This window comes from Heterodontus francisci, unplaced genomic scaffold, assembly GCF_036365525.1.
Source record: "Heterodontus francisci isolate sHetFra1 unplaced genomic scaffold, sHetFra1.hap1 HAP1_SCAFFOLD_323, whole genome shotgun sequence".
Lineage (NCBI taxonomy): Eukaryota > Metazoa > Chordata > Chondrichthyes > Heterodontiformes > Heterodontidae > Heterodontus > Heterodontus francisci.
Window position 1 is genome coordinate 287,824 of NW_027141078.1, and position 26,248 is coordinate 314,071.

Sequence of the window (26,248 nt, forward strand, 5' to 3'; positions counted from 1 at the left end):
CTCTCTCTCTGGGGTTTGAGACCAGTTGGTCAGGGGGTAATGGTGGTGATGTCTCTCTCTCTCTCTCTCTTTCTCTGGGGTTTGAGACCAGTTGGTCAGGTGTAATGGTGGTGATGTCTCTCTCTCTCTCTCTCTCTCTGGGGTTTGAGACCAGTTGGTCAGGTGTAATGGTGATGATGTCTCTCTCTCTCTCTCTCTCTCTGGGGTTTGAGACCAGTTGGTCAGGGGTAATGGTGGTGATGTCTCTCTCTCTCTCTCTCTCTCTCTCTCTGGGGTTTGAGACCAGTTGGTCAGGTGTAATGGTGGTGATCTCTCTCTCTCTCTCTCTCTCTCTCTCTGGGGTTTGAGACCAGTTGGTCAGGTGTAATGATGGTGATGTCTCTCTCTCTCTCTCTCACTGGGGTTTGAGACCAGTTGGTCAGTTGTAATGGTGGTGATGTCTCTCTCTCTCTCTCTCACTGGGGTTTGAGACCAGTTGGTCAGGTGTAATGGTGGTGATGTCTCTCTCTCTCTCTGGGTTTGAGACCAGTTGGTCAGGGGTAATGGTGGTGATGTCTCTCTCTCTCTCTCTCCTCTCTCTCTCTCTCTCGGGTTTGAGACCAGTTGGTCAGGTGTAATGGTGGTGATGTCTCTCTCTCTCTCTGGGGTTTGAGACCAGTTGGTCAGGGGTAATGGTGGTGATGTCTCTCTCTCTCTCTCTCTTTCTCTGGGGTTTGAGACCAGTTGGTCAGGTGTAATGGTGGTGATGTCTCTCTCTCTCTCTCTCTCTGGGGTTGAGACCAGTTGGTCAGGTGTAATGGTGATGATGTCTCTCTCTCTCTCTCTCTCTGGGGTTTGAGACCAGTTGGTCAGGGGTAATGGTGGTGATGGTCTCTCTCTCTCTCTCTCTCTCTCTCTGGGGGTTTGAGACCAGTTGGTCAGGTGTAATGTTGGTGATCTCTCTCTCTCTCTCTCTTTCTCTGGGGTTTGAGAAACAGTTGGTCAGGTGTAATGGTGGTGATCTCTCTCTCTCTCTCTCTCTCTCTGGGTTTGAGACCAGTTGGTCAGGTGTAATGGTGGTGATGTCTCGCTCTCTCTCTCTCTCTCTCTCTGGGGTTTGAGACCAGTTGGTCAGGGTAATGTATGTGGTGATGTCTCTCTCTCTCTCTCTCTCTCTGGGGTTTGAGACCAGTTGGTCAGGTGTAATGGTGGTGATGTCTCTCTCTCTCTCTCTGGGGTTTGAGACCAGTTGGTCAGGTGTAATGGTGGTGATCTCTCTCTCTCTCTCTCTCTCTGGGGTTTGAGACCAGTTGGTCAGGTGTAATGGTGGTGATGTCTCTCTCTCTCTCTCTCTCTCTCTGGGGTTTGAGACCAGTTGGTCAGGGGTAATGGTGGTGATGTCTCTCTCTCTCTCTCTCTCTCTGGGGTTTGAGACCAGTTGGTCAGGGGGTAATGGTGGTGATGTCTCTCTCTCTCTCTCTCTCTCTCTCGGGTTTGAGACCAGTTGGTCAGGGGTAATGGTGGTGATGTCTCTCTCTCTCTCTCTCTCTCTCTCTCTCTCTCTCTCGGGTTTGAGACCAGTTGGTCAGGTGTAATGGTGGTGATCTCTCTCTCTCTCTCTCTCTCTCTGGGGTTTGAGACCAGTTGGTCAGGGGTAATGGTGGTGATGTCTCTCTCTCTCTCTCTCTCTCTCTCTCTCTTGGGTTTGAGACCAGTTGGTCAGGTGTAATGGTGGTGATCTCTCTCTCTCTCTCTCTCTCTGGGGTTTGAGACCAGTTGGTCAGGGGTAATGGTGGTGATGTCTCTCTCTCTCTCTCTCTCTCTCTCTCTCTCTCTCGGGTTTGAGACCAGTTGGTCAGGGGTAATGGTGGTGATGTCTCTCTCTCTCTCTCTCTCTCTCTCTCTGGGGTTTGAGACCAGTTGGTCAGGGGTAATGGTGGTGATGTCTCTCTCTCTCTCTCTCTCTCTCTCTGGGGTTTGAGACCAGTTGGTCAGGGGTAATGGTGGTGATGTCTCTCTCTCTCTCTCTGGGGTTTGAGACCAGTTGGTCAGGTGTAATGGTGGTGATCTCTCTCTCTCTCTCTCTCTTTCTCTGGGGTTTGAGACCAGTTGGTCAGGTGTAATGGTGGTGATCTCTCTCTCTCTCTCTCTCTCTCTCTGGGGTTTGAGACCAGTTGGTCAGGTGTAATGGTGGAGATCTCTCTCTCTCTCTCTCTCTTTGGGGTTTGAGACCAGTTGGTCAGGGGTAATGGTGGTGATCTCTCTCTCTCTCTCTCTCTCTCTCTCTCTCTCTCTCAGGTTTGAGACCAGTTGGTCAGGTGTAATGGTGGTGATGTCTCTCTCTCTCTCTGGGGTTTGAGACCAGTTGGTCAGGGGTAATGGTGGTGATGTCTCTCTCTCTCTCTCTCTCTTTCTCTGGGGTTTGAGACCAGTTGGTCAGGTGTAATGGTGGTGATGTCTCTCTTTGTCTCTCTCTCTGGGTTTGAGACCAGTTGGTCAGGTGTAATGGTGGTGATGTCTCTCTCTCTCTCTCTCTGGGGTTTGAGACCAGTTGGTCAGGTGTAATGGTGGTGATGTCTCTCTCTCTCTCTCTCTCTCTCTCACTGGGGTTTGAGACCAGTTGGTCAAGTGTAATGGTGGTGATGTCTCTCTCTCTCTCTCTCTCCCTCTCTCTCTCACTGGGGTTTGAGACCAGTTGGTCAGGGGTAATGGTGGTGATGTCTCTCTCTCTCTCTCTCTCTCTGTCGGGTTTGAGACCAGTTGGTCAGGGGTAATGGTGGTGATGTCTCTCACTCTCTCTCTCTCTCTCTCTCTCTCTGGGGTTTGAGACCAGTTGGTCAGGGGTAATGGTGGTGATGTCTCTCTCTCTCTCTCTCTGGGGTTTGAGACCAGTTGGTCAGGTGTAATGGTGGTGATGTCTCTCTCTCTCTCTCTCTCTCTCTCAGGATTGAGACCAGTTGGTCAGGTGTAATGGTGGTGATGTCTCTCTCTCTCTCTGGGGTTTGAGACCAGTTGGTCAGGTGTAATGGTGGTGATCTCTCTCTCTCTCTCTCTCTCTCTCTCTGGGGTTTGAGACCAGTTGGTCAGGGGTAATGGTGGTGATGTCTCTCTCTCTCTCTCTCGGGTTGAGACCAGTTGGTCAGGTGTAATGGTGGTGATCTCTCTCTCTCTCTCTCTCTCTCTCTGGGGTTAGAGACCAGTTGGTCAGGGGTAATGGTGCTGATGTCTCTCTCTCTCTCTGGGGTTTGAGACCAGTTGGTCAGGGGTAATGGTGGTGATGTCTCTCTCTCTCTCTCTCTCTTTCTCTGGGTTTGAGACCAGTTGGTCAGGTGTAATGGTGGTGATGTCTCTCTCTGCTCTCTCTCTCTGGGGTTTGAGACCAGTTGGTCAGGTGTAATGGTGGTGATCTCTCTTTCTCTCTCTCTCTCTCTCTGCGGTTTGAGACCAGTTGGTCAGGTGTAATGGTGGTGATCTCTCTCTCTCTCTCTCTGGGTTTGAGACCAGATGGTCAGGGGTAATGGTGGTGATGTCTCTCTCTCTCTCTCTCGGGTTTGAGACCAGTTGGTCAGGTGTAATGGTGGTGATGTCTCTCTCTCTCTCTCTCTCTCTCTGGGGTTTGAGACCAGTTGGTCAGCTGTAATGGTGGTGATGTCTCTCTCTCTCTCTCTCCCTCTCTCTCTCTCGCGTTTGAGACCAGTTGGTCAGGTGTAATGGTGGTGATGTCTCTCTCTCTCTCTGGGGTTTGAGACCAGTTGGTCAGGGGTAATGGTGGTGATGTCTCTCTCTCTCTCTCTTTCTCTGGGGTTTGAGACCAGTTGGTCAGGTGTAATGGTGGTGATGTCTCTCTCTCTCTCTCTCTCTGGGGTTTGAGACCAGTTGGTCAGGGTAATGGTGGTGATGTCTCTCTCTCTCTCTCTCTGGGGTTTGAGACCAGTTGGTCAGGTGTAATGGTGGTGATCTCTCTCTCTCTGGGGTTTGAGACCAGTTGGTCAGGTGTAATGGTGGTGATCTCTCTCTCTCTCTTCTTTCTCTCTCTGGGGTTTGAGACCAGTTGGTCAGGGGTAATGGTGGTGATGTCTCTCTCTCTCTCTCTCTCTCTCGGGTTTGAGACCAGTTGGTCAGGTGTAATGGTGGTGATGTCTCTCTCTCTGGGGTTTGAGACCAGTTGATCAGGGTTAATGGTGGTGATGTCTCTCTCTCTCTGGGGTTTGAGACCAGTTGGTCAGGGGTAATGGTGGTGATGTCTCTCTCTCTCTCTCTCTCTCTCTCTCTCTCTCTCGGGTTTGAGACCAGTTGGTCAGGGGTAATGGTGGTGATGTCTCTCTCTCTCTCTCTCTCTCTCTCTCTCTCGGGTTTGAGACCAGTTGGTCAGGGGTAATGGTGGTGATGTCTCTCTCTCTCTCTCTCTCTCGGGTTTGAGACCAGTTGGTCAGGTGTAATGGTGGTGATCTCTCTCTCTCTCTCTCTCTCTCTCTGGGGTTTGAGACCAGTTGGTCAGGGGTAATGGTGGTGATGTCTCTCTCTCTCTCTCTCTCTCTCTCGGGTTTGAGACCAGTTGGTCAGGGGTAATGGTGGTGATCTCTCTCTCTCTCTCTCTCTCTCTCTCTGGGGTTTGAGACCAGTTGGTCAGGGGTAATGGTGGTGATGTCTCTCTCTCTCTCTCTCTCTCTCTCTTCTCGGGTTTGAGACCAGTTGGTCAGGTGTAATGGTGGTGATCTCTCTCTCTCTCTCTCTCTCTCTGGGGTTTGAGACCAGTTGGTCAGGGGTAATGGTGGTGATGTCTCTCTCTCTCTCTCTCAGGTTTGAGACCAGTTGGTCAGGGGTAATGGTGGTGATGTCTCTCTCTCTCTCTCTCTCTGGGGTTTGAGACCAGTTGGTCAGGTGTAATGGTGGTGATCTCTCTCTCTCGCTCTCTGGGGTTTGAGACCAGTTGGTCAGGGGTAATGGTGGTGATGTCTCTCTCTCTCTCTCTCTCTGGGGTTTGAGACCAGTTGGTCAGGTGTAATGGTGGTGATCTCTCTCTCTCTCTCTCTGGGGTTTGAGACCAGTTGGTCAGGGGTAATGGTGGTGATGTCTCTCTCTCTCTCTCTCTCTCTCTCTCTCTCTCTCTCTCTCTCGGGTTTGAGACCAGTTGGTCAGGTGTAATGGTGGTGATGTCTCTCTCTCTCTCTGGGGTTTGAGACCAGTTGGTCAGGTGTAATGGTGGTGATCTCTCTCTCTCTCTCTCTCTCTCTGGGGTTTGAGACCAGTTGGTCAGGGGTAATGGTGGTGATCTCTCTCTCTCTCTCTCTCTCTGGGGTTTGAGACCAGTTGGTCAGGTGTAATGGTGGTGATGTCTCTCCCTCTCTCTCTCTCTTTCTCTGGGGTTTGAGACCAGTTGGTCAGGTGTAATGGTGGTGATGTCTCTCTCTCTCTCTCTCTCTGGGTTTGAGACCAGTTGGTCAGGTGTAATGGTGGTGATCTCTCTCTCTCTCTCTCTCTCTCTCTCTGGGGTTTGAGACCAGTTGGTCAGGTGTAATGGTGGTGATGTCTCTCTCTCTCTCTCTCTCTCTGGGGTTTGAGACCAGTTGGTCAGCTGTAATGGTGGTGATGTCTCTCTCTCTCTCTCTCTCTCTCTCTGGGGTTTGAGACCAGTTGGTCAGGTGTAATGGTGGTGATGTCTCTCTCTCTCTCTGGGGTTTGAGACCAGTTGGTCAGGGGTAATGGTGGTGATGTCTCTCTCTCTCTCTCTCTCTCTCTCTCTGGAGTTTGAGACCAGTTGGTCAGGTGTAATGGTGGTGATCTCTCTCTCTCTGGGTTTGAGACCAGTTGGTCAGGTGTAATGGTGGTGATGTCTCTCTCTCTCTCTCTCTCTCTCTCTCTCTCTGGGGTTTGAGACCAGTTGGTCAGGGGTAATGGTGGTGATGTCTCTCTCTCTCTCTCTCTCTCGGGTTTGAGACCAGTTGGTCAGGTGTAATGGTGGTGATGTCTCTCTCTCTGGGGTTTGAGACCAGTTGATCAGGGGTAATGGTGGTGATGTCTCTCTCTCTCTCTCTCTCTCGGGTTTGAGACCAGTTGGTCAGGTGTAATGGTGGTGATGTCTCTCTCTCATGGGGTTTGAGACCAGTTGGTCAGGGGTAATGGTGGTGATGTCTCTCTCTCTCTCTCTCTCTCGGGTTTGAGACCAGTTGGTCAGGGGTAATGGTGGTGATGTCTCTCTCTCTCTCTCTCTCTCTCGGGTTTGAGACCAGTTGGTCAGGGGTAATGGTGGTGATGTCTCTCTCTCTCTCTCTCTCTCTCTCTCTCTCTCTCTCGGGTTTGAGACCAGTTGGTCAGGTGTAATGGTGGTGATCTCTCTCTCTCTCTCTCTCTGGGGTTGTGACCAGTTGGTCAGGGGTAATGGTGGTGATGTCTCTCTCTCTCTCTCTCTCGGGTTTGAGACCAGTTGGTCAGGGGTAATGGTGGTGATCTCTCTCTCTCTCTCTCTCTCTCTCTCTCTCTGGGGTTTGAGACCAGTTGGTCAGGGGTAATGGTGGTGATGTCTCTCTCTCTCTCTCTCTCTCTCTCTCTCGGTTTTGAGACCAGTTGGTCAGGTGTAATGGTGGTGATGTCTCTCTCTCTCTCTCTCTCGGGTTTGAGACCAGTTGGTCAGGGGTAATGGTGGTGATGTCTCTCTCTCTCTCTCTCTCTCTCGGGTTTGAGACCAGTTGGTCAGGGTAATGGTGGTGATGTCTCTCTCTCTCTCTCTCTCTCTCTCTCTCTCTCTGGGGTTTGAGACCAGTTGGTCAGGGGTAATGGTGGTGATGTCTCTCTCTGCTCTCTCTCTCTCTCGGGTTTGAGACCAGTTGGTCAGGGGTAATGGTGGTGATGTCTCTCTCTCTCTCTCTCTCTCTGGGGTTTGAGACCAGTTGATCAGTGGTAATGGTGGTGATGTCTCTCTCTCTCTCTCTCTGGGGTTTGAGACCAGTTGGTCAGGTGTAATGGTGGTGATGTCTCTCTCTCTCTCTCTCTCTCTGGGGTTTGAGACCAGTTGGTCAGGTGTAATGGTGGTGATGTCTCTCTCTCTCTGTCTCTCTGGGGTTTGAGACCAGTTGGTCAGGTGTAATGGTGGTGATCTCTCTCTCTCTCTCTGGGGTTTAAGACCAGTTGGTCAGGTGTAATGGTGGTGATCTCTCTCTCCCTCTCTCTCTCTGGGGTTTGAGACCAGTTCGTCAGGGGTAATGGTGGTGATGTCTCTCTCTCTCTCTCTCTCTCTCTCGGGTTTGAGACCAGTTGGTCAGGTGTAATGGTGGTGATGTCTCTCTCTCTCTCTGGGGTTTGAGACCAGTTGGTCAGGGGTAATGGTGGTGATGTCTCTCTCTCTCTCTCTCTCTCTTTCTCTGGGGTTTGAGACCAGTTGGTCAGGTGTAATGGTGGTGATGTCTCTCTCTCTCTCTCTCTCTCTGGGGTTTGAGACCAGTTGGTCAGGTGTAATGGTGGTGATGTCTCTCTCTCTCTCTCTCTCTGGGGTTTGAGACCAGTTGGTCAGGTGTAATGGTGGTGATGTCTCTCTCTCTCTCTCTCTCTCTGGGGTTTGAGACCAGTTGGTCAGGTGTAATGGTGGTGATGTCTCTCTCTCTCTCTCTCTCGGGTTTGAGACCAGTTGGTCAGGTGTAATGGTGGTGATCTCTCTCTCTCTCTCTCTCTCTCTCTCTCTGGGGTTTGAGACCAGTTGGTCAAGTGTAATGGTGGTGATGTCTCTCTCTCTCTCTCTCTCTCTCACTGGGGTTTGAGACCAGTTGGTCAAGTGTAATGGTGGTGATGTCTCTCTCTCTCTCTCTCTCTCTGCCCTCTCTCTCTCACTGGGGTTTGAGACCAGTTGGTCAGGTGTAATGGTGGTGATGTCTCTCTCTCTCTCTCTCTCTGTGGTTTGAGACCAGTTGGTCAGGTGTAATGGTGGTGATGTCTCTCTCTCTCTCTCACTGGGGTTTGAGACCAGTTGGTCAGGTGTAATGGTGGTGATGTCTCTCTCTCTCTCTGGGGTTTGAGACCAGTTGGTCAGGTGTAATGGTGGTGATGTCTCTCTCTCTCTCTCACTGGGGTTTGAGACCAGTTGGTCAGGTGTAATGGTGGTGATGTCTCTCTCTCTCTCTGGGGTTTGAGACCAGTTGGTCAGGGGTAATGGTGGTGATGTCTCTCTCTCTCTCTCTCTCTCTCTCTCTCTCTCTGGGGTTTGAGACCAGTTGGTCAGGGGTAATGGTGGTGATGTCCTCTCTCTCTCTCTCTCTCTCTCTCGGGTTTGAGACCAGTTGGTCAGGTGTAATGGTGGTGATGTCTCTCTCTCTCTCTCTCTCGGGTTTGAGACCAGTTGGTCAGGTGTAATGGTGGTGATGTCTCTCTCTCTCTCTGGGGTTTGAGACCAGTTGGTCAGGGGTAATGGTGGTGATGTCTCTCTCTCTCTCTCTCTCTCTCTCGGGTTTGAGACCAGTTGGTCAGGTGTAATGGTGGTGATGTCTCTCTCTCTGGGGTTTGAGACCAGTTGATCAGGGTTAATGGTGGTGATGTCTCTCTCTCTCTCTGGGGTTTGAGACCAGTTGGTCAGGGGTAATGGTGGTGATGTCTCTCTCTCTCTCGGGTTTGAGAGACCAGTTGGTCAGGGGTAATGGTGGTGATGTCTCTCTCTCTCTCTCTCTCTCTCTCTCTCTCTCGGGTTTGAGACCAGTTGGTCAGCTGTAATGGTGGTGATGTCTCTCTCTCTCTCTCTCTCTCTCTCTCTCTCTCTCTCTCTCTCTCGGGTTTGAGACCAGTTGGTCAGGTGTAATGGTGGTGATGTCTCTCTCTCTCTCTGGGGTTTGAGACCAGTTGGTCAGGGGTAATGGTGGTGATGTCTCTCTCTCTCTCTCTCTTTCTCTGGGGTTTGAGACCAGTTGGTCAGGTGTAATGGTGGTGATGTCTCTCTCTCTCTCTCTCTCTGGGGTTTGAGACCAGTTGGTCAGGTGTAATGGTGATGATGTCTCTCTCTCTCTCTCTCTGGGGTTTGAGACCAGTTGGTCAGGGGTAATGGTGGTGATGTCTCTCTCTCTCTCTCTCTCTCTGGGGTTGAGACCAGTTGGTCAGGTGTAATGTTGGTGATCTCTCTCTCTCTCTCTCTTTCTCTGGGGTTTGAGAACAGTTGGTCAGGTGTAATGGTGGTGATCTCTCTCTCTCTCTCTCTCTGGGGTTTGAGACCAGTTGGTCAGGTGTAATGGTGGTGATCTCTCTCTCTCTCTCTCTCTCTCTCTCTCTGGGGTTTGAGACCAGTTGGTCAGGTGTAATGGTGGTGATGTCTCTCTCTCTCTCTCTCTGGGGTTTGAGACCAGTTGGTCAGGTGTAATGGTGGTGATGTCTCTCTCTCTCTCTCTCTCTCTCTCTCTCTCTCTCGGGTTTGAGACCAGTTGGTCAGGGGTAATGGTGGTGATCTCTCTCTCTCTCTCTCTCTCTGGGGTTTGAGACCAGTTGGTCAGGGGTAATGGTGGTGATGTCTCTCTCTCTCTCTCTCTCTCTCTCTCTCGGGTTTGAGACCAGTTGGTCAGGTGTAATGGTGGTGATCTCTCTCTCTCTCTCTCTGGGGTTTGAGACCAGTTGGTCAGGGGTAATGGTGGTGATGTCTCTCTCTCTCTCTCTCTCTCTCTCTCTCTCAGGTTTGAGACCAGTTGGTCAGGGGGAATGGTGGTGATGTCTCTCTCTCTCTCTCTCTCTCTGGGGTTTGTGACCAGTTGGTCAGGGGTAATGGTGGTGATGTCTCTCTCTCTCTCTCTCTCTGGGGTTTGAGACCAGTTGGTCAGGTGTAATGGTGGTGATCTCTCTCTCTCTCTCTCTCTCTCTCTCTGGGGTTTGAGACCAGTTGGTCAGGGGTAATGGTGGTGATGTCTCTCTCTCTCTCTCTCTCTCTCTCGGGTTTGAGACCAGTTGGTCAGGTGTAATGGTGGTGATCTCTCTCTCTCTCTCTCTCTCTCTCTCTGGGGTTTGAGACCAGTTGGTCAGGTGTAATGGTGCTGATGTCTCTCTCTCTCTCTGGGGTTTGAGACCAGTTGGTCCAGGGGTAATGGTGGTGATGTCTCTCCCTCTCTCTCTCTCTTTCTCTGGGGTTTGAGACCAGTTGGTCAGGTGTAATGGTGGTGATGTCTCTCTCTCTCTCTCTCTCTGGGGTTTGAGACCAGTTGGTCAGGTGTAATGGTGGTGATGTCTCTCTCTCTCTCTCTCTCTCTCTGGGGTTTGAGACCAGTTGGTCAGGTGTAATGGTGGTGATGTCTCTCTCTCTCTCTCTCTCTCTGGGGTTTGAGACCAGTTGGTCAGCTGTAATGGTGGTGATGTCTCTCTCTCTCTCTCTCTCTCTCTCGGGTTTGAGACCAGTTGGTCAGGTGTAATGGTGGTGATGTCTCTCTCTCTCTCTGGGGTTTGAGACCAGTTGGTCAGGGGTAATGGTGGTGATGTCTCTCTCTCTCTCTCTCTCTCTCTCTCTGGAGTTTGAGACCAGTTGGTCAGGTGTAATGGTGGTGATCTCTCTCTCTCTGGGGTTTGAGACCAGTTGGTCAGGTGTAATGGTGGTGATCTCTCTCTCTCTCTCTCTCTCTGGGGTTTGAGACCAGTTGGTCAGGGGTAATGGTGGTGATGTCTCTCTCTCTCTCTCTCGGGTTTGAGACCAGTTGGTCAGGGGTAATGGTGGTGATGTCTCTCTCTCTCTCTGGGGTTTGAGACCAGTTGGTCAGGGGTAATGGTGGTGATGTCTCTCTCTCTCTCTCTCTCTCTCTCTCGGGTTTGAGACCAGTTGGTCAGGGTAATGGTGGTGATGTCTCTCTCTCTCTCTCGGGTTTGAGACCAGTTGGTCAGGTGTAATGGTGGTGATGTCTCTCTCTCTGGGGTTTGAGACCAGTTGATCAGGGGTAATGGTGGTGATGTCTCTCTCTCTCTCTGGGGTTTGAGACCAGTTGGTCAGGGGTAATGGTGGTGATGTCTCTCTCTCTCTCTTTCTCTCTCTCTCGGGTTTGAGACCAGTTGGTCAGGGGTAATGGTGGTGATGTCTCTCTCTCTCTCTCGGGTTTGAGAACAGTTGGTCAGGTGTAATGGTGGTGATCTCTCTCTCTCGATCTCTCTCTCTCTGGGGTTTGAGACCAGTTGGTCAGGGGTAATGGTGGTGATGTCTCTCTCTCTCTGGGGTTTGAGACCAGTTGGTCAGGGGTAATGGTGGTGATGTCTCTCTCTCTCTCTCTCTTTCTCTGGGGTTTGAGACCAGTTGGTCAGGTGTAATGGTGGTGATGTCTCTCTCTCTCTCTCTCTCTGGGGTTTGAGACCAGTTGGTCAGGTGTAATGGTGATGATGTCTCTCTCTCTCTCTCTCTCTGGGTTTGAGACCAGTTGGTCAGGGGTAATGGTGGTGATGTCTCTCTCTCTCTCTCTCTCTCTGGGGTTTGAGACCAGTTGGTCAGGGGTAATGGTGGTGATGTCTCTCTCTCTCTCTCTCTGGGGTTTGAGACCAGTTGGTCAGGTGTAATGGTGGTGATGTCTCTCTCTCTCTCTCTCTCTGGGGTTTGAGACCAGTTGGTCAGGTGTAATGTTTGGTGATCTCTCTCTCTCTCTCTCTTCTCTCTGGGGTTTGAGAACAGTTGGTCAGGTGTAATGGTGGTGATCTCTCTCTCTCTCTCTCTCTCTCTGGGGTTTGAGACCAGTTGTTCAGGGGTAATGGTGGTGATCTCTCTCTCTCTCTCTCTCTCTCTCTCTCTGGGGTTTGAGACCAGTTGGTCAGGTGTAATGGTGGTGATGTCTCTCTCTCTCTCTCTGGGGTTTGAGACCAGTTGGTCAGGGGTAATGGTGGTGATGTCTCTCTCTCTCTCTCTCTCTGGGGTTTGAGACCAGTTGGTCAGGGGTAATGGTGGTGATGTCTCTCTCTCTCTCTCTCTCTCTCTCTCTCTCGGGTTTGAGACCAGTTGGTCAGGGGTAATGGTGGTGATGTCTCTCTCTCTCTCTCTCTCTCTCTCTCTCTCGGGTTTGAGACCAGTTGGTCAGGTGTAATGGTGGTGATCTCTCTCTCTCTCTCTCTCTCTCTGGGGTTTGAGACCAGTTGGTCAGGGGTAATGGTGGTGATGTCTCTCTCTCTCTCTCTCTCTCTCTCTCTCTCTCAGGTTTGAGACCAGTTGGTCAGGGGTAATGGTGGTGATGTCTCTCTCTCTCTCTCTCTCTCTGGGTTTGAGACCAGTTGGTCAGGGGTAATGGTGGTGATGTCTCTCTCTCTCTCTCTCTCTGGGGTTTGAGACCAGTTGGTCAGGGTGTAATGGTGGTGATCTCTCTCTCTCTCTCTCTCTCTCTGGGTTTGAGACCAGTTGGTCAGGGGTAATGGTGGTGATGTCTCTCTCTCTCTCTCTCTCTCTCTCTCTCTCGGGTTTGAGACCAGTTGGTCAGGTGTAATGGTGGTGATGTCTCTCTCTCTCTCTGGGGTTTGAGACCAGTTGGTCAGGTGTAATGGTGGTGATCTCTCTCTCTCTCTCTCTCTCTCTCTCTCTCTCTCTGGGGTTTGAGACCAGTTGGTCAGGGGTAATGGTGGTGATGTCTCTCTCTCTCTCTCTCTCTCGGGTTTGAGACCAGTTGGTCAGGTGTAATGGTGCTGATGTCTCTCTCTCTCTCTGGGGTTTGAGACCAGTTGGTCAGGGGGTAATGGTGGTGATGTCTCTCCTCTCTCTCTCTCTCTTCTCTGGGTTTGAGACCAGTTGGTCAGGTGTAATGGTGGTGATGTCTCTCTCTCTCTCTCTCTCTCTCTGGGGTTTGAGACCAGTTGGTCAGGTGTAATGGTGGTGATCTCTCTCTCTCTCTCTCTCTCTCTGGGGTTTGAGACCAGTTGGTCAGGTGTAATGGTGGTGATGTCTCTCTCTCTCTCTCTCTCTCTGGGGTTTGAGACCAGTTGGTCAGCTGTAATGGTGGTGATGTCTCTCTCTCTCTCTCTCTCTCTCTCTCTGGTTTGAGACCAGTTGGTCAGGGTGTAATGGTGGTGATGTCTCTCTCTCTCTCTGGGGTTTGAGACCAGTTGGTCAGGGGTAATGGTGGGTGATGTCTCTCTCTCCTCTCTCTCTCTCTCTCTCTCTGGAGTTTGAGACCAGTTGGTCAGGTGTAATGGTGGTGATCTCTCTCTCTCTGGGGTTTGAGACCAGTTGGTCAGGTGTAATGGTGGTGATCTCTCTCTCTCTCTCTCTCTCTCTCTCTCTGGGGTTTTGAGACCAGTTGGTCAGGGGTAATGGTGGTGATGTCTCTCTCTCTCTCTCTCTCTCGGGTTTGAGACCAGTTGGTCAGGTGTAATGGTGGTGATGTCTCTCTCTCTGGGGTTTGAGACCAGTTGATCAGGGGTAATGGTGGTGATGTCTCTCTCTCTCTGGGGTTTGAGACCAGTTGGTCAGGGGTAATGGTGGTGATGTCTCTCTCTCTCTCTCTCTCTCTCTCTCTCTCTCTCTCGGGTTTGAGACCAGTTGGTCAGGGGTAATGGTGGTGATCTCTCTCTCTCTCTCTCTCTCTCTCTGGGTTTGAGACCAGTTGGTCAGGGGTAATGGTGGTGATGTCTCTCTCTCTCTCTCTCTCTCTCTTCTCTCTCTCGGGTTTGAGACAGTTGGTCAGGGGTAATGGTGGTGATGTCTCTCTCTCTCTCTCGGGTTTGAGACCAGTTGGTCAGGGGTAATGGTGGTGATGTCTCTCTCTCTCTCTCTCTCTCTCTCTCTCTCTCTCTCTGGGTTTGAGACCAGTTGGTCAGGTGTAATGGTGGTGATCTCTCTCTCTCTCTCTCTCTCTCTCTCTCTGGGGTTTGAGACCAGTTGGTCAGGGGTAATGGTGGTGATCTCTCTCTCTCTCTCTCTCTCTCTCTCTCTCTGGGGTTTGAGACCAGTTGGTCAGGGGTAATGGTGGTGATGTCTCTCTCTCTCTCTCTCCCTCGGGTTCGAGACCAGTTGGTCAGGTGTAATGGTGGTGATCTCTCTCTCTCTCTCTCTGGGGTTTGAGACCAGTTGGTCAGGGGTAATGGTGGTGATGTCTCTCTCTCTCTCTCTCTCTCTCTCTCTCTCGGGTTTGAGACCAGTTGGTCAGGGGTAATGGTGGTGATGTCTCTCTCTCTCCTCTCGGGTTTGAGACCAGTTGGTCAGGGGTAATGGTGGTGATGTCTCTCTCTCTCTCTCTCTCTCTCTCTCTCTCTCTCTCTGGGGTTTGAGACCAGTTGGTCAGGTGTAATGGTGGTGATCTCTCTCTCTCTCTCTCTCTCTCTCTCTCTGGGGTTTGAGACCAGTTGGTCAGGGGTAATGGTGGTGATCTCTCTCTCTCTCTCTCTCTCTCTCTCTCTGGGGTTTGAGACCAGTTGGTCAGGGGTAATGGTGGTGATGTCTCTCTCTCTCTCTCTCCCTCGGGTTCGAGACCAGTTGGTCAGGTGTAATGGTGGTGATCTCTCTCTCTCTCTCTCTGGGGTTTGAGACCAGTTGGTCAGGGGTAATGGTGGTGATGTCTCTCTCTCTCTCTCTCTCTCTCTCTCTCTCGGGTTTGAGACCAGTTAGTCAGGGGTAATGGTGGTGATGTCTCTCTCTCTCTCTCTGGGGTTTGAGACCAGTTGGTCAGGGGTAATGGTGGTGATGTCTCTCTCTCTCTCTCTCTCTGGGGTTTGAGACCAGTTGGTCAGGTGTAATGGTGGTGATGTCTCTCTCTCTCTCTCTCTCTCTGGGGTTTGAGACCAGTTGGTCAGGTGTAATGGTGGTGATGTCTCTCTCTCTCTCTCTCTCTGGGGTTTGAGACCAGTTGGTCAGGTGTAATGGTGGTGATCTCTCTCTCTCTCTCTGGGGTTTAAGACCAGTTGGTCAGGTGTAATGGTGGTGATCTCTCTCTCTCTCTCTCTCTCTGGGGTTTGAGACCAGTTGGTCAGGGGTAATGGTGGTGATGTCTCTCTCTCTCTCTCTCTCTCTCTCTCTCGGGTTTGAGACCAGTTGGTCAGGGGTAATGGTGGTGATGTCTCTCTCTCTCTCTCTCTCTCTCTCTCGGGTTTGAGACCAGTTGGTCAGGGGTAATGGTGGGTGATGTCTCTCTCTCTCTCTCTGGGGTTTGAGACCAGTTGGTCAGGGGTAATGGTGGTGATGTCTCTCTCTCTCTCTCTCTCTCTCTCTGGGGTTTGAGACCAGTTGGTCAGGTGTAATGGTGGTGATGTCTCTCTCTCTCTCTCACTGGGGTTTGAGACCAGTTGGTCAGGTGTAATGGTGGTGATGTCTCTCTCTCTCTCTCTCTCTGGGGTTTGAGACCAGTTGGTCAGGTGTAATGGTGGTGATGTCTCTCTCTCTCTCTCTCTCTTTCTCTGGGGTTTGAGACCAGTTGGTCAGGTGTAATGGTGGTGATGTCTCTCTCTCTCTCTCTCTCTCTCTCTGGGGTTTGAGACCAGTTGGTCAGGTGTAATGGTGGTGATGTCTCTCTCTCTCTCTCTCTCTCTGGGGTTTGAGACCAGTTGGTCAGGTGTAATGGTGGTGATGTCTCTCTCTCTCTCTCTCTCTCCCTCTCTCTCTCACTGGGGTTTGAGACCAGTTGGTCAGGGGTAATGGTGGTGATGTCTCTCTCTCTCTCTCTCTCTGGGGTTTGAGACCAGTTGGTCAGGTGTAATGGTGGTGATGTCTCTCTCTCTCTCTCACTGGGGTTTGAGACCAGTTGGTCAGGTGTAATGGTGGTGATGTCTCTCTCTCTCTCTCTGGGGTTTGAGACCAGTTGGTCAGGGGTAATGGTGGTGATGTCTCTCTCTCTCTCTCTCTCTCTCTCTCTGGGTTTGAGACCAGTTGGTCAGGTGTAATGGTGGTGATCTCTCTCTCTCTCTCTCTCACTGGGGTTTGAGACCAGTTGGTCAGGTGTAATGGTGGTGATCTCTCTCTCTCTGGGGTTTGAGACCAGTTGGTCAGGGGTAATGGTGGTGATCTCTCTCTCTCTCTCTCTCTCACTGGGGTTTGAGACCTGTTGGTCAGGGGTAATGGTGGTGATGTCTCTCTCTCTCTCTCTCTCTCTGGGGTTTGAGACCAGTTGGTCAGGTGTAATGGTGGTGATGTCTCTCTCTCTCTCTCTCTCTCTCTCTCTCTCTCTGGGGTTTGAGACCAGTTGGTCAGGTGTAATGGTGGTGATGTCTCTCTCTCTCTGGGGTTTGAGACCAGTTGGTCAGGTGTAATGGTGGTGATGTCTCTCTCTCTCTCTCTCTCTCACTGGGGTTTGAGACCAGTTGGTCAGGTGTAATGGTGGTGATGTCTCTCTCTCTCTCTCTCACTGGGGTTTGAGACCAGTTGGTCAGGGGTAATGGTGGTGATGTCTCTCTCTCTCTCTCTCTCTCACTGGGGTTTGAGACCAGTTGGTCAGGTGTAATGGTGGTGATGTCTCTCTCTCTCTCTCTGGGGTTTGAGACCAGTTGGTCAGGGGTAATGGTGGTGATGTCTTCTCTCTCTCTCTCTCTCTCACTGGGGTTTGAGACCAGTTGGTCAGGTGTAATGGTGGTGATGTCTCTCTCTCTCTCTCTGGGGTTTGAGACCAGTTGGTCAGGGGTAATGGTGGTGATGTCTCTCTCTCTCTCTAATGTTTGAGACCAGTTGGTCAGGTGTAATGGTGGTGATGTCTCTCTCTCTCTCTCTGGGGGTTGAGACCAGTTGGGTCAGGTGTGATGCTGGTGATGTCTCTCTCTCTCTCTCTGGGGTTTGAGACCAGTTGGTCAGGTGTAATGGTGGTGATGTCTCTCTCTCTCTCTGGGGTTTGAGACCAGTTGGTCAGGGGGTAATGGTGGTGATGTCTCTCTCTCTCTCTCTCTCTCTCTCTCTTTCTCTGGGGTTGTGAGACCAGTTGGTCAGGGGTAATGGTGGTGATGTCTCTCTCTCTCTCTCTCTCTCTCTTTCTCTGGGGTTTGAGACCAGTTGGTCAGGTGTAATGGTGGTGATGTCTCTCTCTCTCTCTCTCTCTCTTTCTCTGGGGTTTGAGACCAGTTGGTCAGGTGTAATGGTGGTGATGTCTCTCTCTCTCTCTCTCTCTTCTCTGGGGTTTGAGACCAGTTGGTCAGGGGTATGGTGGTGATGTCTCTCTCTCTCTCTCTCTCTCTCTCTGGTGTTTGAGACCAGTTGGTCAGGTGTAATGGTGGTGATCTCTCTCTCTCTCTCTCTTTCTCTGGGGTTTGAGACCAGTTGGTCAGGTGTAATGGTGGTGATCTCTCTCTCTCTCTCTCTCTGGGGTTTGAGACCAGTTGGTCAGGTGTAATGGTGGTGATGTCTCTCTCTCTCGGGTTTGAGACCAGTTGGTCAGGTGTAATGGTGGTGATCTCTCTCTCTCTCTCTCTCTGGGGTTTGAGACCAGTTGGTCAGGGGTAATGGTGGTGATGTCTCTCTCTCTCTCTCTCTCTCTCTCTCTCGGGTTTGAGACCAGTTGGTCAGGTGTAATGGTGGTGATGTCTCTCTCTCTCGCTCTCTCTCTCTGGGTTTGAGACCAGTTGGTCAGGGGTAATGGTGGTGATGTCTCTCTCTCTCTCTCTCTCTCTCTCGGGTTTGAGACCAGTTGGTCAGGTGTAATGGTGGTGATCTCTCTCTCTCTCTCTCTCTCTCTCTCTGGGGTTTGAGACCAGTTGGTCAGGGGTAATGGTGGTGATGTCTCTCTCTCTCTCTCTCTCTCTCTCTCTCTCGCTCTCTCCTCTCTCTCTCTCTCTCTCTCTCTCTCTCTCTCTCTCGGGTTGAGACCAGTTGGTCAGGTGTAATGGTGGTGATCTCTCTCTCTCTCTCTCTCTCTCTCTGGGGTTTGAGACCAGTTGGTCAGGGGTAATGGTGGTGATGTCTCTCTCTCTCTCTCTCTCTCTCTCTCTCTCTCTCGGGTTTGAGACCAGTTGGTCAGGTGTAATGGTGGTGATCTCTCTCTCTCTCTCTCTCTCTCTGGGGTTTGAGACCAGTTGGTCAGGTGTAATGGTGGTGATGTCTCTCTCTCTCTCTCTCTCTCACTGGGGTTTGAGACCAGTTGGTCAGGTGTAATGGTGGTGATGTCTCTCTCTCTCTCTGGGGTTTGAGACCAGTTGGTCAGCTGTAATGGTGGTGATCTCTCTCTCTCTCTCTGGGGTTTGAGACCAGTTGGTCAGGCTGTAATGGTGGTCATCTCTCTCTCTCTCTCTCTCTCTCTCACTGGGGTTTGAGACCAGTTGGTCAGGTGTAATGGTGGTGATCTCTCTCTCTCTCTCTGGGGTTTGAGACCAGTTGGTCAGGTGTAATGGTGGTGATCTCTCTCTCTCTCTCTGGGTTTGAGACCAGTTGGTCAGGGGTAATGGTGGTGATCTCTCTCTCTCTCTCTCTCTGGGGTTTGAGACCAGTTGGTCAGTTGTAATGGTGGTGATGTCTCTCTCTCTCTCTCTCTCTCTCTCTGGGGTTTGAGACCAGTTGGTCAGGTGTAATGGTGGTGATGTCTCTCTCTCTCTCTCGCTCTCTCTCTCTCTCTCTCTCTCTCGGGTTTGAGACCAGTTGGTCAGGTGTAATGGTGGTGATGTCTCTCTCTCTCTCTCTCTTTCTTTCTCTGGGGTTTGAGACCAGTTGGTCAGGTGTAATGGTGGTGATGTCTCTCTCTCTCTCTCTCTCTCTCTCGGGTTTGAGACCAGTTGGTCAGGGGTAATGGTGGTGATGTCTCTCTCTCTCTCTCTCTCTCTCTCTGGGGTTTGAGACCAGTTGGTCAGGGGTAATGGTGGTGATGTCTCTCTCTCTCTCTCTTTCTTTCTCTGGGGTTTGAGACCAGTTGGTCAGGTGTAATGTGGTGATGTCTCTCTCTCTCTCTCTCTCTCTCTCGGGTTTGAGACCAGTTGGTCAGGGGTAATGGTGGTGATCTCTCTCTCTCTCCTGGGGTTTGAGACCAGTTGGTCAGGTGTAATGGTGGTGATGTCTCTCTCTCTCTCTCGGGTTTGAGACCAGTTGGTCAGGTGTAATGGTGGTGATCTCTCTCTCTCTCTCTCTCACTGGGGTTTGAGACCAGTTGGTCAGTGGTAATGGTGGTGATGTCTCTCTCTCTCTCTCTCTCTGGGGTTTGAGACCAGTTGGTCAGGTGTAATGGTGGTGATGTCTCTCTCTCTCTCTCTCTCTGGGGTTTGAGACCAGTTGGTCAGGTGTAATGGTGGTGATGTCTCTCTCTCTCTCTCTCTCTCTCTCTCTCACTGGGGTTTTAGACCAGTTGGTCAAGTGCAATGGTGGTGATGTCTCTCTCTCTCTCTCTCTCTCTCTCTCTCTCTCTCTCTCACTGGGGTTTGAGACAGTTGGTCAGGTGTAATGGTGGTGATGTCTCTCTCTCTCTCTCTGGGGTTTGAGACCAGTTGGTCAGGTGTAATGGTGGTGATGTCTCTCTCTCTCTCTCTCACTGGGGTTTGAGACCAGTTGGTCAGGTGTAATGGTGGTGATGTCTCTCTCTCTCTCTCTCACTGGGGTTTGAGACCAGTTGGTCAGGTGTAATGGTGGTGATGTCTCTCTCGCTCTCTGGGGTTTGAGACCAGTTGGTCAGGTGTAATGGTGGTGATGTCTCTCTCTCTCTCTCTCACTGGGGTTTGAGACCAGTTGGTCAGGTGTAATGGTGGTGATGTCCTCTCTCTCTCTCTGGGGTTTGAGACCAGTTGGTCAGGTGCAATGGTGGTGATGTCTCTCTCTCTCTCTCTGGGGTTTGAGACCAGTTGGTCAGGTGTAATGCTGGTGATGTCTCTCTGTCTCTCTCTGGGGTTTGAGACCAGTTGGTCAGGTGTAATGGTGGTGATGTCTCTCTCTCTCTCTGGGGTTTGAGACCAGTTGGTCAGGGGTAATGGTGGTGATGTCTCTCTCTCTCTCTCTCTCTCTCTCTCTCTCTCGGGTTTGAGACTAGTTGGTCAGGTGTAATGGTGGTGATCTCTCTCTCTCTCTCTCTCTCTGGGGTTTGAGACCAGTTGGTCAGGTGTAATGGTGGTGATGTCTCTCTCTCTCTGGGGTTTGAGACCAGTTGGTCAGGTGTAATGGTGGTGATGTCTCTCTCTCTCTCTCTGGGGTTTGAGACCAGTTGGTCAGGTGTAATGGTGGTGATGTCTCTCTCTCTCTCTCTCACTGGGGTTTGAGACCAGTTGGTCAAGTGTAATGGTGGTGATGTCTCTCTCTCTCTCTCTCTCACTGGGGTTTGAGACCAGTTGGTCAGGTGTAATGGTGGTGATGTCTCTCTCTCTCTCTGGGGTTTGAGACCAGTTGGTCAGGGGTAATGGTGGTGATGTCTCTCTCTCTCTCTGGGGTTTGAGACCAGTTGGTCAGGTGTAATGGTGGTGATGTCTCTCTCTCTCTCTCTCACTGGGGTTTGAGACCAGTTGGTCAGGTGTAATGGTGGTGATGTCTCTCTCTCTCTCTGGGGTTTGAGACCAGTTGGTCAGGTGTAATGGTGGTGATGTCTCTCTCTCTCTCTCTCACTGGGGTTTGAGACCAGTTGGTCAGTTGTAATGGTGGTGATGTCTCTCTCTCTCTCTGGGGTTTGAGACCAGTTGGTCAGGTGTGATGCTGGTGATGTCTCTCTCTCTCTCTCTGGGGTTTGAGACCAGTTGGTCAGTTGTAATGGTGGTGATGTCTCTCTCTCTCTCTGGGGTTTGAGACCAGTTGGTCAGGTGTGATGCTGGTGATGTCTCTCTCTCTCTCTCTGGGGTTTGAGACCAGTTGGTCAGGTGTAATGGTGGTGATGTCTCTCTCTCTCTCTGGGGTTTGAGACCAGTTGGTCAGGGGTAATGGTGGTGATGTCTCTCTCTCTCTCTCTCTCTTTCTCTGGGGTTTGAGACCAGTTGGTCAGGTGTAATGGTGGTGATGTCTCTCTCTCTCTCTGGGGTTTGAGACCAGTTGGTCAGGTGTGATGCTGGTGATGTCTCTCTCTCTCTCTCTGGGGTTTGAGACCAGTTGGTCAGGTGTAATGGTGGTGATGTCTCTCTCTCTCTCTCTCTCTCTTTCTCTGGGGTTTGAGACCAGTTGGTCAGGTGTAATGGTGGTGATGTCTCTCTCTCTCTCTGGGGTTTGAGACCAGTTGGTCAGGTGTGATGCTGGTGATGTCTCTCTCTCTCTCTCTGGGGTTTGAGACCAGTTGGTCAGGTGTAATGGTGGTGATGTCTCTCTCTCTCTCTCTCTCTCTCTCTTTCTCTGGGGTTTGAGACCAGTTGGTCAGGTGTAATGGTGGTGATCTCTCTCTCTCTCTCTCTTTCTCTGGGGTTTGAGACCAGTTGGTCAGGTGTAATGGTGGTGATCTCTCTCTCTCTCTCTCTCTCTCTCTCTCTCGGGTTTGAGACCAGTTGGTCAGGTGTAATGGTGGTGATCTCTCTCTCTCTCTCTCTTTCTCTGGGGTTTGAGACCAGTTGGTCAGGTGTAATGGTGGTGATCTCTCTCTCTCTCTCTCTCTGGGGTTTGAGACCAGTTGGTCAGGTGTAATGGTGGTGATCTCTCTCTCTCTCTCTCTCTCTGGGGTTTGAGACCAGTTGGTCAGTTGTAATGGTGGTGATGTCTCTCTCTCTCTCTCTGGGGTTTGAGACCAGTTGGTCAGGTGTGATGCTGGTGATGTCTCTCTCTCTCTCTCTGGGGTTTGAGACCAGTTGGTCAGGTGTAATGGTGGTGATGTCTCTCTCTCTCTCTGGGGTTTGAGACCAGTTGGTCAGGGGTAATGGTGGTGATGTCTCTCTCTCTCTCTCTCTCTCTCTCTCTTTCTCTGGGGTTTGAGACCAGTTGGTCAGGTGTAATGGTGGTGATGTCTCTCTCTCTCTCTCTCTCTCTCTGGGGTTTGATACCAGTTGGTCAGGTGTAATGGTGGTGATGTCTCTCTCTCTCTCTCTCTCTTCTCTGGGGTTTGAGACCAGTTGGTCAGGTGTAATGGTGGTGATCTCTCTCTCTCTCTCTCTCTGGGGTTTGAGACCAGTTGGTCAGGTGTAATGGTGGTGATCTCTCTCTCTCTCTCTCTCTCTGGGGTTTGAGACCAGTTGGTCAGGGGTAATGGTGGTGATGTCTCTCTCTCTCTCTCTCTCTCTGGGGTTTGAGACCAGTTGGTCAGGGGTAATGGTGGTGATGTCTCTCTCTCTCTCTCTCTCTCTCTGGGGTTTGAGACCAGTTGGTCAGGGGTAATGGTGGTGATGTCTCTCTCTCTCTCTCTGGAGTTTGAGACCAGTTGGTCAGGTGTAATGGTGGTGATCTCTCTCTCTCTCTCTCTCTCTGGGGTTTGAGACCAGTTGGTCAGGGGTAATGGTGGTGATGTCTCTCTCTCTCTCTCTCTCTCTCTCTCTCTCTCTCTCTCTCTGGGGTTTGAGACCAGTTGGTCAGGTGTAATGGTGGTGATCTCTCTCTCTCTCTCTCTCTCTCTGGGGTTTGAGACCAGTTGGTCAGGTGTAATGGTGGTGATGTCTCTCTCTCTCTCTCTGGGGTTTGAGACCAGTTGGTCAGGTGTAATGGTGGTGATCTCTCTCTCTCCCTCTGGGGTTTGAGACCAGTTGGTCAGGTGTAATGGTGCTGATGTCTCTCTCTCTCTCTGGGGTTTGAGACCAGTTGGTCAGGTGTAATGGTGGTGATGTCTCTCTCTCTCTCTCTCTCTGGGGTTTGAGACCAGTTGGTCAGGGGTAATGGTGGTGATGTCTCTCTCTCTCTCTCTGGAGTTTGAGACCAGTTGGTCAGGTGTAATGGTGGTGATCTCTCTCTCTCTCTCTCTCTCTGGGGTTTGAGACCAGTTGGTCAGGTGTAATGGTGGTGATCTCTCTCTCTCTCTGGGGTTTGAGACCAGTTGGTCAGGTGTAATGGTGGTGATCTCTCTCTCTCTCTTTCTCTCTCCCCCCCAGCTCCCTGTTCAGTGAAGTTAAGGAACTGTTCCTCCAGGCGGTACAGAGCACTCCTGCGGAGATTGATGCTGATGTACAGTGTGGCCTCGGTGTGCTTTTCAATCTGAGTGGGGAGTTTGACAAGGCGGTGGATTGTTTTAATACAGCCCTCAGTGTCCGGCCGAATGTAAGTCAGCGTCAGAATCTCACTCCCTCCGCCCCTTATCTCACTCGCTCTTTCTCTCATTCTCACACTCCCTCCCTCACACCACATTCTTGCTTCCCGCCTGTCGCGCTCGCTGTCGTTCTCTATCTCTTTCTCTATCTCTCACTGTCTCTCCCACTTTAGCTACCTCTCTCTCTCCCCTCCCCCGCTCTCTCTCGCCTTCCCACCCCTTCCCCCTTCCTCCAGCCCCCTCTCTTTCTCTCTTTGCCTTCCCTCGTTTCCCCCTTCTCTGGTTCCCTCTCTGTCTCGCTGTCTGTGTCTCTCCATCTGACTCTCGCTCTCTGTCTGAGTATCGCTCTTTCTCTCTCTCTCTCTCTCTCTCTCTCTCTGTCGGTTTCACACTCTCTCTCTCTCTCTCTCTCTCTCTCCCCCAGGACTACTTGCTGTGGAATAAATTAGGTGCAACATTGGCAAATGGATCTCGCAGTGAGGAGGCGGTTGAGGCCTATCGCCAGGCCCTGGAGCTTCAGCCTGGATTCATCCGGTCCCGGTACAACCTGGGAATCAGCTGCATCAACCTGGGGGCACATCGGTAGGTCAAGGGTCAGTGCTGAGGGAGTGCTGCGCTGTCGGAGGGTCAGTACTGAGGTAGTGCCGCGCTGTCGGAGGGTCAGTACTGAGGGAGTGCCGCGCTGTCGGAGGGTCAGTACTGAGGGAGTGCCGCGCTGTCGGAGGGTCAGTACTGAGGGAGCGCCGCGCTGTCGGAGGGTCAGTACTGAGGGAGTGCCGCGCTGTCGGAGGGTCAGTACTGAGGGAGTGCCGCGCTGTCGGAGGGTCAGTACTGAGGGAGTGCCGCGCTGTCGGAGGGTCAGTACTGAGGGAGCGCCGCGCTGTCGGAGGGTCAGTACTGAGGGTGTGCCGCGCTGTCGGAGGGTCAGTACTGAGGGTGTGCCGCGCTATCGGAGGGTCAGTACTGAGGGAGCGCCGCGCTGTCGGAGGGTCAGTACTGAGGGAGCGCCGCACTGTCGGAGGGTCAGTACTGAGGGAGCGCCGCGCTGTCGGAGGGTCCATACTGAGGGAGCGCCGCGCTGTCGGAGGGTCAGTACTGAGGGAGCGCCGCGCTGTCGGAGGGTCCATACTGAGGGAGCGCCGCGCTGTCGGAGGGTCAGTACTGAGGGAACGCTGCATTCTCTGAGGTTCTACTAACCTTTTGTTAACCTGGTGTTTTGCAGTGAAGCTGTTGAGCACTTCCTGGAGGCCCTCAACATGCAGAGGAAGAGCCGGGGCCCCGAGGGTGAGCGGGGCCAGATGTCGGACAACATCTGGAGCACCCTGCGCATGGCCCTCTCCATGCTGGGCCAAACGGACCTGTACCAGGCAGCTGATGCCCGGGAGCTGGGCACCTTACTACGAGCTTTCAACCTGGATCACTGACTGTGCCAGCCGGGCGACCTCATCGCCTGCGAGTGTCACCTCTGCCCAACCGTCGGAACAGCCTCCAACCCTGTGTGACCATCCGGCCTCCTCCGCCCATACCCCACCCAGCCTCCGCATCCCCCAATACTCTGCCTCGCCAAGTTTCTCGTTTCCTTTTTTTTGCTTTACTCTGTATCTTACCCCCGTGCTGTACCTGTCCTGGGGAGTGTTTGATGGGGGACAGTGTCGAGGGAGCTTTACTCTGTATCTAACCCCCGTGCTGTACCTGTCCTGGGGAGTGTTTGATGGGGACAGTGTAGAGGGAGCTTTACTCTGTATCTAACCCCCGTGCTGTACCTGTCCTGGGGAGTGTTTGACGGGGGACAGTGTAGAGGGAGCTTTACTCTGTATCTAACCTCCCGTACTGTACCTGTCCTGGGGAGTGTTTGATGGGGGACAGTGTAGAGGGAGCTTTACTCTCTATCTAACCCCCCGTGCTGTACCTGTCCTGGGGAGTGTTTGATGGGGGACAGTGTAGAGGGAGCTTTACTCTGTATCTAACCCCCCCGTACTGTACCTGTCCTGGGGAGTGTTTGATGGGGGACAGTGTAGAGGGAGCTTTTCTCTGTATCTAACCCCGTACTGTACCTGTCCTGGGGAGTGTTTGATGGGGGACAGTGTAGAGGGAGGTTTACTCAAACAGTGAGGGCTGGGCTCCCACAGAAGAGGCAATCATATCTCGATAATGTATATTAAAAGTATATAAAAAAACGCTAATAATGGTACTTATTCTGGGTCTGCTGCGTCCCAGACTGAAGACTGTCAGGGATGTGTCTGGGGAGCTGGAATGTCAGTCCAGCTGTCTCCCTCAGCAGTCAGACCTCGGGTTCCGACTGAAAAACAAATAAAGCAAATAAAGGTTGTGATTTTGAGAAATCCATTCGTGCCTCGTGACTATTCTGTGCGTGCTTCGATGGATAAGGTTGGAGGCCAATCATCTCAGACCCAGGACATCGCTGCAGCAGTTCCACAGGGTCGTGTCCGAGGCCCAGCCATCTTTAGCTGCTTCCTCAATGACCTTTCCTCCATCGTCAGGTCAGAAGTGGGGATGCTCGCTGACGATTGCACAATGCTCGGCACCGTTCGCGACTCCTCAGATACCGAAGCAGTCTGACCCTGGAACCACAGATCTTGACGCAGGGAAGACAGGTGATGCCCTCAGGGAGTTGGAGGGGGTGGGTGGTGTTGGGGGTTACTTGAGTGTGGTGGTGCTCAGTGTTTGAGAAAGTGGGTCGGAAGCTGCCAAGACTGCCCTGGGAGGAATGGGCTTGCAGTGCTCGATCCTGCCACCAGGTGGCAGCAGAAGATGCAACAGGAGGAAAAAACAACAACAACAACAACAATAAAATAAAAGCAAAATACTGTGGATGCTGGAAAACAACAACAACCTCAGCAGGAGAAAAACACCAACAAATTCAACAACAAACTCAGCAGGGGAAAAGAAACCCAGCAAATTCAACAACAACGTCAACAGGAGTAAAGATGCCAACAACTTCAACAACAACCTCAGCAGCAGAAAACCCAACAAATTCAACACCAACTTCAGCAGGAGAAATCCCAACAAATTCAACAACAGCTTACAATAGTGTGGAAGGCTGTTGTAGGTTGCAACGGGACATTGACAGGATGCAGAGCTGGGCTGAGAAGTGGCAGATGGAGTTCAACCTGGAAAAGTGTGAAGTGATTCATTTTGGAAGGTCGAATTTGAATGCAGAATACAGGCTTAAAGACAGGATTCTTGGTAGTGTGGAGGAACAGAGGGATCTTGGGGTCCATGTCCATAGATCGCTCAAAGTTGCCACCCAAGTTGATAGGGTTGTTAAGAAGGCGTATGGTGTGCTGGCTTTCATTAACAGGGGGATTGAGTTTAAGAGC

General features: G+C 51.6%; 1 protein-coding gene across 1 annotated transcript in view; it reads left to right on the top strand.

The window, feature by feature from the left end:
* Positions 1–25,253, top strand: part of pex5 (peroxisomal biogenesis factor 5) — a 35,230-nt gene extending 9,977 nt beyond the window's left edge. The window contains exons 9-11 of the mRNA XM_068026521.1: positions 22,753–22,918; positions 23,332–23,489; positions 24,130–25,253. Coding sequence (XP_067882622.1) covers positions 22,753–22,918; positions 23,332–23,489; positions 24,130–24,331 — 526 coding nt within the window. The 3' untranslated portion in view covers positions 24,332–25,253. The remainder of the gene's footprint in view (positions 1–22,752; positions 22,919–23,331; positions 23,490–24,129) is intronic.
* The last annotated feature ends 995 nt before the right edge of the window (positions 25,254–26,248 follow it).